This window comes from Electrona antarctica (assembly GCF_951216825.1).
Source record: "Electrona antarctica genome assembly, chromosome: 4".
NCBI classification, from domain to species: Eukaryota; Metazoa; Chordata; class Actinopteri; order Myctophiformes; family Myctophidae; genus Electrona; species Electrona antarctica.
In genome coordinates, this window is record NC_136809.1 from 24,224,843 (window position 1) to 24,242,413 (window position 17,571).

Here is a 17,571-nt window from a genome sequence, read left to right on the forward strand (position 1 = left end):
TCACCACCCTACGGTTACGCGAACACAATCATCAAGTGTGGAAGATCTTACATTTGGAGTGTCCTATTTTAATCTCATCCTGTATTATGAATAGGCTATGTTGAAAATTGCAAATGCAATATCATGTCTTAGATATTACACAATTACAGAAAGTCAGTAGGCCTAGTACCAGTTTCAGATTGGCAAATTACCTGAATTACCCATATGTAGCTAATAGGCCTATCTCACAGAATTTCCCCGCCCCCCTTAATACGCCCGCTTTCCGCGTTAGTGGTGATAGCGTGACGTCACTCCATAGACACTACATGTTAACAGAGGTAATTTAAGAAGTCTACAACTTTTGTTTTCTCAAGGTAAGGTTTGTTCTATCTGTTCGAGCTGATTTACCATCTTGTTTGCTTCATAATAATATTGGTCTGTCACATTTTTACATTAGGAAATGTACTTAGATTCTCCAGAGAAAAAAACGTGTAAATGCTAATGTTAAATGACACCACTATCTACCGGAAGGGGGCGTGGAAAGGGGGCTGTGAGATAGGCCTATTCCACCTTTGGTGCTACAATCATGCTTCAAAAAACAGACAAAGCATAATTTACATGGTGCAACTTGACCCAGGGTTGCTGTCTGTCACCATGCATGGCAGGGAATAACATTAACAATGATTAACAATAACATTGCCACACACACATTTTGAAATATAATTAATAGAATAGTGAACATGTTCAGATAGCTTCAGTACAAATGTAGCCTTTTGACATTCATACAGATCAGCACCTTCAAATGTATTCCTCTCACGGACACGTGACCACACTTCAAATTGGGGTTCATGAGAAAAGGCCTGCATGATGAGTCTAGTGGGAGTGATTGCACACTAGCAGGGGTGTGTGTGCGTGCTTGAATGCTAAACACCCAGACAGACATTCTGAAAGGGTTCAGTTCTAGCAGGTGCACACACAATGTCTCAGACTTGTTTCTTTTACTTAATGTCGCAACGGAAACCAAAGTCATACAGAAATATCTGTAGATATGTTTGGGGGACTAAAACCTTTAAGTTGCCCACTGGTGTCCCATCGCACACCTTCAGCCAGGGTACCATTTATTATTTACTTCTTGCGGTAAACAACTCTAGCCTAATGGTCAAGACTTTAAAAAAAAGGTAAAAATGGAAGAATATATATATATATATCTTATAAAAAGAAAAAAAATCATGTTAAAAACAATACTGCTTTTCTATTTCTTATCCTTAGGTGTTCTATATACTTTTTCTTTTTGATAATCAGAGATGTACTGAGATGCTTTTGAATAAAACTATAGCCTGGAGGGCCGCTGTCTGATGTTGGCCTGAATAGATGGGCTGCTGAAGTTGGCAAAACAATTGCTCTCTATATTCTGACCTTCTCTTTGGATTTTGTGTGTAATACAAAGTAGCAATACAACAATGTAGAATGTTTCTGGACACTACACTGTATGTTATGGCAAATTCTTTGTAATTAAAAACAAAACAAAAAATACCCTGAAAGTTTAATATTTTGGAAAACCTGCTTTCAACATGTGTTCTTGAATTCAGAAACTTTTGTACACAGCACAAAAAAAGGATTTATATTTGATATGGTTTCATGTGCCAGGCATTGTTGGGCTGAGTGAGATTCTATATGTGTAATTAATATTGTAAATGGGTTGTGGTGAGAATGTCTTTAAAGGAATATCAAGGTGAGGTGTTTTATGATAGGCCTACTGTAGTTGTCAGTCAGTGGTTCTGGGTGTGTGCCAGCTCCGTCATGCATCACGATGCTCTGCTCCCCACTTCAAAGTATTGTTAAAGATGTGTGGCCATTGTAGCCAAACAGCGTTAATCCCTGCTGTGTGATAATGAATTCAGCACATAATTAGATTATAAAATTAAATAAAATGGTCATAGGGGTTCTGGGTCTCGCAACATCATACCCCTCACTCAGGTGACCCAGCTGGGGTGATCAAGTCCCGTAGTAGCTACCCTCGATCAGTCCCACTAGGGAAAGACCAGGGCCACACAATCCATCGCTCCGGAACTACTCTGCCGGGACTGGGAGGTAGACCAATCTGGCGTGTGGAGGACTATAGGCTCTGTGAGTTGACTCCTGTCCGGGCCCCTCCTATGTCTCACCAGGTCCACTCCTGCTCTCACCAGGTCCAGGACCTGTGCGTTGCACCAGACTCCCAGCACCAGACACTTCATTCTCGAGCCACAATGGTTCCGCAGGCTCCACCTGGGCAATGGTAGTGCTGCAGGCTCCGCTTGCGGCTCGAATGGCCCTCCGAAAGGCCTCACCAAGGGTTTGTTGGGCTTCCTCCTCATGGAAGACACAGGCTGGGACGCCAACCCATGCTCCCGGGTGCCGTCTACATTCCGGTTGTCACCCTCCTCTCCAGGGGTCACCAGACTATTTCAAAATTACAAAAATCACACCCGTGTGAACTGAGTGGTGCAAGGTCTTATATGCAAGGTGATCAGCTGTGGTCTGACGTAATGTCAGTGACCATAGCAACCATGCTTGTTTTTTTGGTATGAACAAACACGGGTACACGGGTACAAAGCCAGTTGTTGGAGTGGTTTGCACCACTCAAAAAAAGGATTATCATTATATGGTTCTATTCTCCCCTGGCAACAGTCCCCTGAGAATGCATTTTAGCCATGGTTCACATGACGCTTGTACTTCACGAGCGTCATGGCTTAACTTTCGCCTGTTTAACACGATCGCTACATTTACACTGAAAACGTGTACATAAACATTCCGATTTCAAATATAAAGTACTCACCACGTGGGCCATGGGTGTTAGAAATTTTGAGTTTTCCGAAAAGGAGCCGGGGCGCTCGGATAACAATGCTTTTTATTAAACAACGCGGAATGCAGCAATGCTAATCGCTGTCCCAGGAAATTCCTAACACCCGTGATGAGTACTTTATATTTGAAATCTGAATGTTTATGTACACGTTTTCAGTGTAAATGTAGCGATCGCGTAAAACTGGCTTCAGTTGCGTCATGACTGTCATGATTATGATAGTCATGTTTCAGGGCTAATGCATTTAAGACTTATTGGTGTTGCCGCTCCTTGGACAGAGCCTTTTGGTTCCCAAAACTACCTGGGCAATATCAGGACTCTATGCTTCCTTCACAGGTATTTCCAATGATAGTCCATATAGTGGTTCGCAAACTTTTTAATTTCAAGGACCCCCATAACTCTGAGTACATGCACGTACAAATGACACTGTCAGAGTTACAGCCTTTTTACAGGGCCAATTGGAACCCCTTAACTGTGAAGGAAGTAGGGAAGTGGGCAACTGGCCCAAGTTCTTTCCGAAATGGTGTGTATGCAATATGCATAGAGCTCATTTGAAATAGAATGAGGTGAGAGGATTGAAACGCATGGTTTAGGGATGGAGTTAAACCAAGAACCAGGTACGAGCCTGAGAAGGTGGATGTCCTCGCAGGGAAGCACGCACATTTCAAAAAGTTCTACGGGTGTCCTCCTCATACCCTGTGGTGTATGAAGGAGTCGGACATGAGAATTATTGTCCACATCATTTACACCGACTCAAACTTCTTGAACAGGCAGGCACCAGCTCATTTCTTTGGAGTAGAGTAAACCATACATGTTTTGCATGTTAGCAAGCTAACAAAAACACAAGATAGGCTCAATCAATGGTCTGATTCTCCACGCACTCAAACTACGAACCTGTATGTAGACAGTCAAATCTGGATGGTGTAAAGGGATAGTTCACAATTTTTGAACATAAGCTGTATGAAATACAGCTTATGTTATATAGTGGTTGCAACTGTATTAATTGATTGCCCAAGTCCCGCGGTGGGAGTTCTGCTCTGGTTTTGGTGAAATATTAAGTATTAAGTCATTTTGTGGGGGGCACTGGGGTCACACATTAAAGTAAATTAATTCACAAAACTAACGTCATTTGTATTGTTGACCCATTTCTAAAATATTAGCGCAACTTTTGTTCAACTTTGACCCCTCTGTCACATGGAACTATTTTTTGGACACAAAAAAACATTCCGTGTGATAGAGGGGTCAATGGTCCTGAACACATTGGCTCAAATGCAGATACTGTTGAGGAATAAAAACTCAGAATCACAGCAATTTCCATAAAAACACTTTAATAGAGAAACAAAAGAAAAAAAAAGAAAAAAAAGAAACTTTTGAAACACAGTCTATTTCCTTTATTATAACCACCACCAATTGAAGTGTGAAACATAAAATTCATTATTTTGTACCCACAAGTGAGGAACCAATGGGACTGGAGACAGGATGACAGGTGTGCCATTGATTCACTGCAGTGAAGGGGAGAACAGAAGAGAGGGAGAGCAAACCAGCAAATAGAAGAGATGCGGAGTTTACAGAAGGCTGAACACAGTGCTCTCTACTGACTGGGCAAAAGGTTGCTCCCTTTCGGATGTGCCATTTAACTTAAAATAGCAAGAAATAAAGAGTCCTGACAAATTAGATGTCTCAAGAACAAATACTAAGAAACAAAGCCCATCATTTGGAGAAAGAGATGGCGTGCGTGTGTGCCGCGCCAGTCGCCAAATGGAGTTCTCTTTCAAAAAGAAAGTTCTCTAAAAGCTGAACAAGCTGGGAAGATTTTTTTATTGCACAATTTAGATAAGTCAACAAGTAATGTGTTTGAGACACCACTCTTTGCCAAAGAGATTTAAAGCTCAGGAAATATGCTACACACACTTAGGGAGCAACCTTAGCTTCAGCCCTGCTAAATAATTGCAAGAGGGGAAAATACATGACATTACATAATTTATTGACATGTTAGTAAAATATTATAAGTTTTGTTCATAATATCACAAGTCATTGTACACATCAAAAAAATTGACTCTGTAGGGTGAACAAAAGTATGATTATTGTTATCCATTTTTTCCACAAATCAATACAAACCATTTGATAAAAACAGGAATAAAAACCAGCCAGGTCGTTTTAACATGCACAGAATGAAAATAGTCTTCACAAAAAAAAACCCATTGTCGAACCACAAAGCACCAGTGAACTTAAATTATTTTTTTCTTTATTTTTTTGCAGTGAAGCTGTGATTAAAAAAAAAAAAGAAATCCGGCAACATAATCTTAAAATGTGTATTCTACAGTAAAATGAGACATTTCAAACATAGCTGCAACATAAATTCTCCTCTTTGTCAAATCAGCCAGAAACCACCTTACAAAATGAATCTAAAAAGTTACAAGATGTTGCAACTGCCAACTGGGTCCATGTTGTCCATTTCTAGATTTTTCTTTTTTTTTTTTCCTTTTGTGAATTTGCATAATTAAAAAGGGCATATACCTCTTCTTGGAACAGCTTCTACAAAATCGAGGTTCTCCCAAAATGTTGTTTGTAAATACCTAGAAAATGCATATTTACAAGTATGTGTTGTTCACTGAAGTCAAAAAGACAAAAAAAGAAAGAAAAAAGAAAAGAAAAGAAAATAACTTTTTTTAATCTGGACCTTTATATTTCCACAATGAGAAAACTTAAAATAAAATAAAATAAAAAATAGCTTCTGTTATTGTTGATTGTTCAAAACACACCTAAGAGTAAGTGAAGTTACCAGCTATGAAATATTAGCTTTCTGATGGCATTTCTAGAAATGCCTGGCTTGTGAGCATGAAATAGCTAGATGTTCTGATTACCATTATCACAACTGGGACAATAAAACTATAATTCTCAAATGGGGGAAGCTGTGAGACGAATTGGACCCCAAAGTTGGTTGGTCTAGTTGTCCCTCAGGGATACTAGTCTCTTTTCTGTTTTCACTCTAAATTAAGTATCTTCGCTGAAAATATCTGATTTGCAAGTTCTGTGAGAACGTTTTCCCAGAATTCAGATGCTGGGGTTTAAGGGGTAAAATTAAATTCAACAGGTACATTTCGATTCCATTACTTGATTTATATCTAGGGAGCTGTTCTGCACTAATCCCTGATCCTCAAGGATCTTCTCTGGTGGTACAACATCAAGATGAAGTTCATGCATGGATAAAATAAATTCCATAATTGAAGAAAAATAAAAAGTTGATTTAATTTACCAATAACAAGCATGTCTGGTTGATATGCAAACCAGAATGTCAATATGGTTACCCAGTACTAGGAAATACTAGGAAATGAACACATGGCATGGAGAGAGAGAATGTGAATTTGGGGCATTGGACTGTTTTGATAAATGGTGCATTTCTCCTAAGCGCTTGACAATATGCATTACATTCACCCATTCACACACATTGCAACTGTACAATGAATACCAGACAGAGAAAGTGATCAAATACAGAGATAATAAATGGGTTACTTTCAAGTTCTCTCTCTCATTATATATATATATATATATATATATATATATATATATTTCCTAATCCTTGTTAGGACTTTCAGATCAAACCGAATATGTGTAATTTAATTTGTGGAACATGTGACATCAACGACTACATTGACTACTATAAAAAACCATCAAAGACAAAACGGCACCTTCACCTTGCTTCCTCAGAATTTTTACTCTCCATCATGACACACTTCAGACCTCAGCACACTTCCTTTCACTTCCGCCATCCCTCGAAACGATGCAACATGGCAGCCTATCAAAAACCAAGAGTTTTAATTTAACCGAATTAGCAATTTTTTCATCGTACGATGGTGCCGCATGGCGCAAAAAGCTTGTGATGGGACGTGTTGTGATTTGCTATTTTAAAAGAATTTGCCTAGAATGACATGCCTAAAATTGGCACGATCATGTTGACAGTGTTAACACTCTCTACTCTCCGATTCAAATTATTTTTTCTATGCAGTCCCCGTCACACACACAACCCATCCATTTAATCCAATTAATAAACCTCCAACCGTCCAATTAAGAAACCTCACCAGCAGATATTGTAAAGACACCTTCACCAGTGAATATTTTTGTTACATTATTACTTTTATCAACAAAAGATCCCCCATGAAGTGCTACCTTCACAATTCAGAGTGATATGTCCTACTGCCATCTTAATAACAGATCCCTGCTAAAGTTTCACCCATTCCTTGAAAAAAAAAGAAAAGAAAAATCCCTTTTCAATGGTGGAAATGAAGTGAAGAATATCACTTGCTACCGTGGCGTGGATATCGGCCGTGTCATTTTCAGGTCAAGGAAAGGAAAGAGCAACGTGCAAACAACATTTGTATTCGTTAAATTTAAGTCATGTTTCGACACCTGTAGGATTTTGTTGTCGACTCAAAGTAGAAATCACGTCGTAATGTTTAATCGATAAAACTTGTCACAGGTCATTGCCATACGTAGGATGTCTACAGATAAACAATCGGAGAGTGAATGAAAGGAAAATGAATTCTAATGAAAATGCTAGGAAATTTAGGTAAATGTCTGTGGCATACAATTCAGTCATTTATTTTCTTTATATGTACAGATTAAAGGAAAAAAAAATCTACTTCTATACAATGTTCCATATAGTTTCTGTATCGGTTGGCCACTTAGCTTTTGCCATTACCACAACAGTAGTATGAAAATCAAGAAATAAAGTCCACTCAAAACTGAGAAAGACAAACCAACATGAAATGAAATACCTTAAACTGTAGTACAAATGTATCCAACATAACCAACTTCATCAGGGGGAATAGGCAAGCAGTTAAGTGGCCAACCGGATGCTGTGTTTTTTTTTTTTTTTAGTTTAGTTTTTTTTAACTTTTTTTTTATTTTAGTTTTTTTTTTTAGTTTTTTTCTTTTCTTTTTTTTTAGCATTATGTACATATACAAGTGTACATAATATAAGTATATATTCATATATACATAATGAGTATGTATATATATACCAGTAATGCATTCATTATATATACTTAATGTTTATTTTTATTTTTTTTGTATTTTTTTTCCACAGATATGTGAAACAGAAGAAATATTTGACTATTACAAATAAAAAGATAAAACAAAAAAAGTGGGGAAACAAAAACTACAGATAGAAACAATTTGTAAAAGCACTTTGCACCATCTTTTTTTTGGTATTTTCTTTTTTTTCCTGTTTTTTTATGCCTTTTTGTAAAAGTTTTGCTATTTTTGTCAACATTTTATTACTTCTATTTGGGATAATAATATCGTAGGGGGGAGGGGTGAGACTCACTTAAAATAGGAGTAGTACCCATTGCTACCATTTGAACTTCCTATACTCAGCTCCTGTAAGAGGGAGAGCGGGTCGCTATTCTTCTTCACCTGTTCGGGGCGAACGGCACGGGGTTTGGGGGGCGCGCGGAGGGCGCTGGCGTAGGACATGGTGGGTGGCTTGCTCAGACTCTGAGGGCCTGAACTGGGCTCTGTGGGGGCCTGCTGCTGTTGCTGCTGCTTGCTATTGGACATGAGGGGGGGGAACTGTCCGAGATGCTGAAGGGAGTTAAGCGAGTGGGGGTGTGGTGTCTGGGCTGTCGCTGCTGCCGCCGCCGCCGCCTCTGCCTTCATCTGTTCCTCTGCCTGACGGAGAGCCTTGGAAGAAGCTGCTGGATGCAGGGGATAGAGTGGAGACATGGAAAAGAGAAAAGGCAGAACTACAATCAAACAATGTCTGATTTAGTTAACTCATTAAGACCTGAGGCAGATTCTACAAATGAAAAACACAACATATCAGTGGTGCTCAAACTTCTTCCATGTCAAGGACCAAATTATACATATTTGGCAGTGGAACTCCCATCTCAAAATATGTGTGCCAGGGACCCCCAGACGCAAAGATTTGAGTTAAAAATGTTTGCTTTAAAAAACACAACTTATAACAAATTTTCAATACATGCGTTGTACCTGGCATAATTGAAAATATTGTTTTTTAATGACAAACAAAATGGCAGAGCCGTCAGCAAGTAATCAAACGTAATTTGCTTCTTCATCAGCTGTGCAAAATAATAACAAAGACAGGCCAGTGTTTTCGCACGTACTGACGGTTATCCGACTCATCACAGTAGAGTAGTATTCTCACACAAATCATTGGTCACCTTGTGGACTTGTCAGATTCCGTTATCACAGTAAACGCCATGAACCGATAACAAAAGCTTCTAAAAAAGGCACCCAGCAGTGTTTTTTCAGCAGATTTTGTCTTAAGCTACCTCCACACTGCACAGACGGTCGGCTGTCGGCCAGTTTGAAAACGGTGCGAGCTTGTCGGCAGGAGACTCCCGACGAGAAGCTACCGTCGCTTGCCATCCATATCGCCTTATCGACGCGTCAGAACTAGGCATGTAACGATATATCGTATATCGATATTATATCCTGACGATATGTATCGATTTATTAAAAATAAAAATAGATTTAAAAAAAACATTAATTTTACATGAAAAGTAATGCTACATTCAAATTGTGAAAAAAGCTTGGGGGAAAATAATTGTTGAAAAATCGTATCGTGAACCTCATATCGTGATACGTATCATATCGTGAGTTGAGTGTATCGTTGCATGCTTAGTCGGAACCCATTGATGAAGAACCGAATGTCCGGTCGGTTGCGACCCTATCCATGTTGTAGTGATGAGGGGGGGTAAATTACTCCACTGTAGAGTGGACTTCTAGTCTGCTCGTCATGTTTCAGGGCTGACTACTGGTGTAGTGTGAACTAGATCGATCTCGATCTCTCTCTCTCTCTCTCTAAAATACCAATCAACTCCAAAGCAAGACTAGCAAAAATAATGCTATCTTTGTGTTTGTTTTGGGGTGTGTTCGGACTTTGGAAATAGCGCACTGAGCAATGCAAACCAATAGGCGAGTGCGCTCCGGTGCGGTATTTCCGAACTCGCCCATAGTGAGAAGCTTGCCAGATTCTGAGAGTGAAACAAGTAAATAAGCAACTACACTTACACAAATAATAGTAAGAGAAAATTTACGAAATATGTGGCAAATCTGCAAAATAAATGCTTACCACTAGCTTTCTTCACAAATTTGTTCATAAAGATGTCTATCACATATACATTTGTTCCAACTCAACTCCCTTGGGAAACTTTGCGACAGCTGCTGAAAGTTGGAGTACCATTAACAACCTATATAAGGCAAAATTCCCAAAAAATAATTATGCTTTAAGTAGCATGTGACATGTCAAACTAGGGGGTTCTCATGATGCTGAATCCATTCCAAGCATTCATTTTGCACAAAAATACTCCTTGGGCTAAATTCGGCCATAGCCACTTGCCCAAATGTGCCCAAATGTGCTGACCTCATCACATTTATGATGATGGGCATTTTTAGGCAAAGTGTTTTTTGTGCAAAACTAATGCTTGCAATGGATTCAGAATCATGAAACCCCCCAATTGTACAATTAGACATTCACCAAATATATCTAATCTACAAGTTCAGTAGCTCAACCATAGGGATAGGCCCAAGGACAGTTCTAACTCGAGTCCATTTTACTAAGAATAGAGGATTTGTCTAAGTGGTTAACTAATTGTGCTGGGAACCCCTTGGAACCCTTTCAAAGACCCCTGGGGGTCCCTGGACCTACTGACTGCTGAAAACCCACCTAAGATGTCCCGATGCTGACCGAGTGTGCCAGCTCCGTTGCATGGAATGTTCTGGAACGGACCGGGGCCTCCTCCGTTGCTGGGCCAGAGCTCTGGCGGGGGGTAGCCATAGGGTGCGTGAGCGTGAGGATGTTGTGCGTGGGGATGGGGATGGGGGTGGCTGTGCTCCTGTGGGTCCGATGGGCAGGGCTGGGGCTGCTGAGACAGGACAGTGTGGCCGGTGGCGGCGGATGAGTCGTCTGGGTAGCTGGAAGAGATGCGACGCTGATATAGGGGCCGGCCCGGACCCCGGGGTTCATACTGCACAGGTAAGGACAGACGGAGACAGATACAGGTAAAGAAAGAATCATAGACCGGTACTATGAAAACCAATTGGTGTTCTAAAGGAAACAAACAATTTACAAAACATAGAAAAACATTAAAACATCTGTGCAGGTATAGAAATAATTCATCCATCCAAGGTAGTTGTGTAACAGATGCATAATTGAACCCTCTAGTTCTCTGGTTCTCAAGTCAGACAGGTGCAAAGCGACCTTCAACACAGGGTTTCGAGATGTGATAACGCATGTGAAGTGAAAGGTGTCAATGGTTCCAAAATCTGTCATCATTCATCAGCATCAAAAGTGTGTGTAAGTGGGTGGAAAGGGTTTGCACTTGACTGGAAAGACGAAACTACAGGAGCTATGAAATCAAAACTAGCTACAAGTCATTCAGTAAAACAAACTGGCCTAACCAATGTTTGTTTTTAATAATGGGATATTTTGGCACCTCTCTAAACCAGTGATTCCCAAACTTAACACATTTGTATGGGACGTGAGTAACTAAACATCCCTTTTTTGTTTAATACAATCAAAATAAAACCGCAAGAATAAAATCAAAATTTCATACATTTTATACAGTTAACAAAAAAATAAGCAGATCTACAAGCTCACAATGCATCACGAATGAGACACGTTGTGACCACTAATAAATAAGGCTTAGGTGGTATTTTTGTAAGTTTGGGTCCCAGGGAAAACAAATCAAATCTCGAGCTGAAATGTTTGTGAGCCAATGCTCTAAATATGAATATGAACAGTGAGCCGTTACCTCATCTACATTGTGCAGGGCAGTGGCTGCAGCTGCTCTGGGGGACAAAGGGTGGTATGACTCCTGGCCTGAGCTTTGACTCTGTTGTTGCTGCTGCTGCTGTTGTTGTTGCTGCTGTTGCTGCTGGTGCTGATGGTGGAGCTGCATCAGGTGGACCTGCTCCTGCCTGCTGGGGTGAGCCATGACCGGCAGCCCATAGGGGAAGCCCTGGCCCTGGTTCCCCATCATGTGGTTCTGCTGCAGCGGGGCCACAGAGGCAGCTCCGCCGTGGGACCACTGGGCCTCCTGGAGGAGGTACTTGACCTGGGAGGGAGGAGGGCTAGTGGAGTGGGCCGGTGGCTGGTGTGGGTAGGCATTGGGATTATAGAGCGGGTTCCCAGGGTGGTGCTGCTGCGGCTGCTGCTGGAGAGCGGGGTTGCTAAGCAGGGTGTCGTTGAGGTGGTCTCGACCGGCATCATGGGAGTACGGAACCGAGGGGAAGGGGCCAGTGTGGTTGGAGGCGGTGGTTGATGGTGATGAGGGGTCGCCTGGGGAGCGAGCCTGGGCCTGGACCTGGCGGTACTGCAGAAGTCGAGACTGAGGTGGGGGCTGCATCTCGGCCGGCTCCCTGGGGTCAGGCTGCTCCTGGGGGGGCATCTCCCTCAAGAGGCCTGGGTACCTGGGGGGGGTTCGAAAATAATAATAATGGATTGCATTTTTATAGCGCTTTTCTGTGCACTACGTGCTTACACAAAGCACTTACAATGGTCCATTCATTCATACATGGGGGAAAAGCCATGCAAGCACTTACAGTAATTGATCTAGATTAAACTCTGGATTGACGACATAATAAGTGAAGCCACAGCCATTTTAGTATTACCTCCTGATCAATAATAACTATCGTACTGTATATATTGAACAAGCTTTATACAACTGAGGGGAAAAAACTAAAACTACATTTTACTTATAATTAATTATTTGATTTCTGTAATTGAATTTGTTATATTTAGACAAGATTTGTCTAATTATACTACCTTAGGGAATCACACTGCTAAATTGCAGTTGTGTGTGTGTGTACACACATCAACTGCGTACGCACGCACGCACGCACGCACGTGTTGAATCACTTCTGTCTGAAGAAGCATATACGGGTACATGGGTACAGACAAAGCTGGTTGTTGGAGTGGTTTGCACCACTCAAAAATCAGACCCGTCTGAAGTGAGTGGTACTGTACTCCTCCCTGGCCTGTGTGTGTCTGTGTTTGTGTGTTAGGCTGTGAAACAGTGACACCTGGTGGTGAACAAACGCTATATATTTTCATGCTCGGACACAGGGACAGACCCAGACACACACACACACACACACATTACATAGCCATCTATAGGAGTGGTTGCACCACTCAAAAAATATTTTGAAAGAAACCTGGGTGAGCATTCCGTTATTAGTAGTGTTAAACCCCACCTGGTGAAAGGCAAACCCGAGGAGGCCGTGGCTGCGGCCGCGGCCTCCTCCTCCACACTGGAGCTCATCCTCCAGTTGCCGGCTCGGAGCAGCTGGGGGGGGAAGCGGGCGAGGCCGGGCTGGGTGAGGTGTGCCAGCTGCTGGGGTAGAGGGAAGGCCATGCTGCCCTGGAGGAAAGGCGCTGCCGCCGTGTCGCCCCACTGGCCCAGCCTGGCGGCTTGCTGCTGCTGCTGCTGCTGGCTCAGAGCCTCCAGAGCTAGGGAACCCTGGATGTCTGGGAGGAGAAGGAGACAGTTCTGATGTGTTCCTGGTAGTTCAGCTGGCCCAAGTCAAACACTGCGCAGTCATGAGTCATGACATTGTTGGTGGGAAATCTGGCTAACTGCCGTCATTGTCCCCGTCTTTTCTATTGCGGTCCAATTTATGTTTTCTTTAGGAAAACTAATTACATGAAATCATTTTAATATAAGCCCAATTTAGGCCCCGCAGTAGAGAAGTTCTCCTCAATTGGTCACAATCATAAAATAAAGTGTCCCCTTATGGATGTTTCTACAGGAGAAGTACAAAATATAAGCACAATATTACAGTGTGAACACAGAGGTTTAGATTATACAACTGTTACAGTGCGTCTTTTAAATCTGGTCTTTAAGGCATTTGTTGAAATTATATTGAATTGTCCATAAAGGTAATTAAGTAATCTCACTGTGGCCAAAACATTGCTTGAACTGGAAATCAATAACAATTAGTTAAAAAAGAAATCACACCCGTGTGAAGTGAGGGGCACTAATATATTAAAGTCTAACTCATGTTGATTAGTTGATGTAATGGTGATGTAAAACAAGGGAGAGAGAGAGGGAGAGAGAGAGAGATTATGTTCACAATATTCCATAATATCAAATATGCCCAGAGGGTTGTGCACAAATCAAGGTCCTCTACTAGAGCTTAAATCAGGCCTAATAATTTGAGCCCGACCTGACCCATCCTGACAAAGGTTCAGCCCGAGTCCGGCCCCCGAATCCCGTGATGTTTGACAAACTGGGCCCAGCCCGAGAGCTTGTTGTTCCGGCGGCGCATTATTCCAACGGTTATAACGGCGAGTCGGTTGGTCCGACTCGCCTCATTACTAACCCTAACTGCGCGCAAAGCCACATAGTCGGAGTAACAAAGGCTGTTAAGTGAAACTTTATCTACTGTAGCTCTAGCACTGTCTCAGAGGCTGTGTGTGTGTGTGTGTGTGTGTGTGTGTGTGTGTGTGTGTGTGTGTGTGTGTCTGCTTCGCTCGCTGCACACTGACGGCAGCTGCTCTTGAGTTGCTCCTGGGTCATAGTGTCCTAGGCTGCGCTGCTATTATAAATGTAGCCTATAAATGTTCAGCTCGAGCCCGACCCAAAGCCTGTGAAATGTTTGACAAACTTAATCTTAAGCTCTGTCCTCTACTCACCCATCCCATCTCCAACGCTTCCATCCTGTCCCTCATCCCCAAAGCTGTTGACCCTGCTGGGCTGCGACAGTCCTGGGTGGTGGCCTCCCTGGTGGCCCATTGGGCCTCGCATGGAGCTAGCCATTTCCTCTGCCCCGCCAGATTCAGGCCCGTCCAACGTAGGAGACGGACACCCTCTGTGGGGAGGGATGTGCCCACCGAAGAAGGAAGGGTTGTGAGTGCCACCGGCATAGGCAGGGCTGAGCTGCTGCTGATTTTGTTGAGCCATCCCTGGGTGCTGGGGCTGGCCGACCCTGTAGGGAAGCCTCGAGACTGGGTACTGCGGGGGGAAGGCTCTCCCCCCAGCTGGGTGTGGGGAAAACGCTGGGTTAGGGGGTGCCAGCTGGTAGTTCAGGGGTCTTTGGCCTGCTGCGGGGTCTTTTCTATGGAGGAGTGAGTTAGGAAACCCTCCCAGTCCATCTGTCTGAGAGTCCAGACCTCGACTTTGGCCTGTGTCTATATCTCCCTGGAATTAAAACACAATTATTAATACATCATTACTAATTAAATGAATGCATCTCTATCATTAAGTAATCCACTAACTGTGCACTTCAATCATAGTTACTGAATACATCTAGTATGTGGTCTGTTTTCAATCATAGTTACTGAATACATCTAGTATGTGGTCTGTTTTCAGCCTATAGTTACTGAATACATCTAGTATGTGGTCTGTTTTCAGCCTATATGAATACATCTAGTATGTGGTCTGTTTTCAGCCTATAGTTACTGAATACATCTAGTATGTGGTCTGTTTTCAGCCTATAGTTACTGAATACATCTAGTATGTGGTCTGTTTTCAGCCTATATGAATACATCTAGTATGTGGTCTGTTTTCAGCCTATAGTTACTGAATACATCTAGTATGTGGTCTGTTTTCAGCCTATAGTTACTGAATACATCTAGTATGTGGTCTGTTTTCAGCCTATAGTTACTGAATACATCTAGTATGTGGTCTGTTTTCAGCCTATAGTTACTGAATACATCTAGTATGTGGTCTGTTTTCAGCCTATATAGTTACTGAATACATCTAGTATGTGGTCTGTTTTCAGCCTATAGTTACTGAATACATCTAGTATGTGGTCTGTTTTCAGCCTATAGTTACTGAATACATCTAGTATGTGGTCTGTTTTCAGCCTATATGAATACATCTAGTATGTGGTCTGTTTTCAGCCTATAGTTACTGAATACATCTAGTATGTGGTCTGTTTTCAGCCTATAGTTACTGAATACATCTAGTATGTGGTCTGTTTTCAGCCTATAGTTACTGAATACATCTAGTATGTGGTCTGTTTTCAGCCTATAGTTACTGAATACATCTAGTATGTGGTCTGTTTTCAGCCTATATAGTTACTGAATACATCTAGTATGTGGTCTGTTTTCAGCCTATAGTTACTGAATACATCTAGTATGTGGTCTGTTTTCAGCCTATAGTTACTGAATACATCTAGTATGTGGTCTGTTTTCAGCCTATATGAATACATCTAGTATGTGGTCTGTTTTCAGCCTATAGTTACTGAATACATCTAGTATGTGGTCTGTTTTCAGCCTATATGAATACATCTAGTATGTGGTCTGTTTTCAGCCTATAGTTACTGAATACATCTAGTATGTGGTCTGTTTTCAGCCTATAGTTACTGAATACATCTAGTATGTGGTCTGTTTTCAGTCATAGTTACTGAATACATCTAGTATGTGGTCTGTTTTCAGCCTATAGTTACTGAATACATCTAGTATGTGGTCTGTTTTCAGCCTATAGTTACTGAATACATCTAGTATGTGGTCTGTTTTCAGCCTATAGTTACTGAATACATCTAGTATGTGGTCTGTTTTCAGCCTATAGTTACTGAATACATCTAGTATGTGGTCTGTTTTCAGCCTATATAGTTACTGAATACATCTAGTATGTGGTCTGTTTTCAGCCTATAGTTACTGAATACATCTAGTATGTGGTCTGTTTTCAGCCTATAGTTACTGAATACATCTAGTATGTGGTCTGTTTTCAGCCTATATGAATACATCTAGTATGTGGTCTGTTTTCAGCCTATAGTTACTGAATACATCTAGTATGTGGTCTGTTTTCAGCCTATAGTTACTGAATACATCTAGTATGTGGTCTGTTTTCAGTCATAGTTACTGAATACATCTAGTATGTGGTCTGTTTTCAGCCTATAGTTACTGAATACATCTAGTATGTGGTCTGTTTTCAGCCTATAGTTACTGAATACATCTAGTATGTGGTCTGTTTTCAGCCTATATGAATACATCTAGTATGTGGTCTGTTCTCAGCCTATATAACAACTGACCTGTGGTCTGTTTTCAGCCTATATGACAACTGACCTGTTTGTCCTTCATGTCGGGGGGTTTCCTCTCTGGCGTCTGCAGACGACTCTGCTCCGACTTTGAACACCCATCTAATTTACCTGGCAGGGAATTAGAACCACATACGTTATAAGTATAACAACAAATAATTCGGTCCGCATTATTTACACACAACAAAACATCAAAGCTAGTTAACAAATATTTCAAATATTTCATTTTAACCATCGTGTTGTTTGACTTGAGCGACCGACTGGTTCAATCAATGTGAGAGAAACGTTTTCTCCATAGGCCATGTCGGACTCCCGGGAAATATATCCATATATCCTCACTTTCTTGGCAGGAGGATGATTTGAATAGGTGTTTTTTTTACTTAGATATGACATTCGTCAAGGTAATTGATAGACGCACCATTTCTGACAGGATCTGGGTGGAGCTCCTTGTCCGGGCTTGGTTGACCCATTCCCAGAGTAGACGGGTGGGCCACCCCACTGTGAGGGATGGGAGAGCCTCTGTTCTGGGCCCGCAGCAGATTAAAGTTGTACGCCATGGCTGCCTGGTGGTTCATGATATGATCCATTGCAAAGCGGTTCTGATATCCTGGCCATGGTAACTGTCAGGAAGAAATAACATAAGAATTGAGTATACACTATTTCTATTTTAGCTTTGTTATTATAAAGCACTCATTTTAAGAATCAGATCATAATGAAATGCTAAATAATTGGATTGACATTGC

The 17,571-nt window shown here is 41.6% G+C and overlaps 1 protein-coding gene across 2 annotated transcripts in view; it reads right to left on the reverse strand.

Moving 5' to 3' along the window:
• Nucleotides 1-4,130: 4,130 nt before the first annotated feature.
• Nucleotides 4,131-17,571, reverse strand: part of helz (helicase with zinc finger) — an 88,490-nt gene continuing 75,049 nt past the window's right edge. Inside the window, exons 27-33 of one of the 2 annotated variants that reach the window (XM_079500116.1) lie at nt 17,247-17,448; nt 16,857-16,939; nt 14,481-14,985; nt 13,040-13,313; nt 11,599-12,256; nt 10,512-10,812; nt 4,131-8,514 (exon numbers count right to left, since the gene is read on the reverse strand). In XM_079500116.1, the coding sequence (XP_079356242.1) occupies nt 8,144-8,514; nt 10,512-10,812; nt 11,599-12,256; nt 13,040-13,313; nt 14,481-14,985; nt 16,857-16,939; nt 17,247-17,448 (2,394 nt within the window). In that variant the 3' untranslated portion in view covers nt 4,131-8,143. Of the gene's footprint in view, nt 8,518-10,511; nt 10,813-11,598; nt 12,257-13,039; nt 13,314-14,480; nt 14,986-16,856; nt 16,940-17,246; nt 17,449-17,571 lie in introns of both variants that reach the window. The other variant, XM_079500115.1, reaches the window with a different exon arrangement.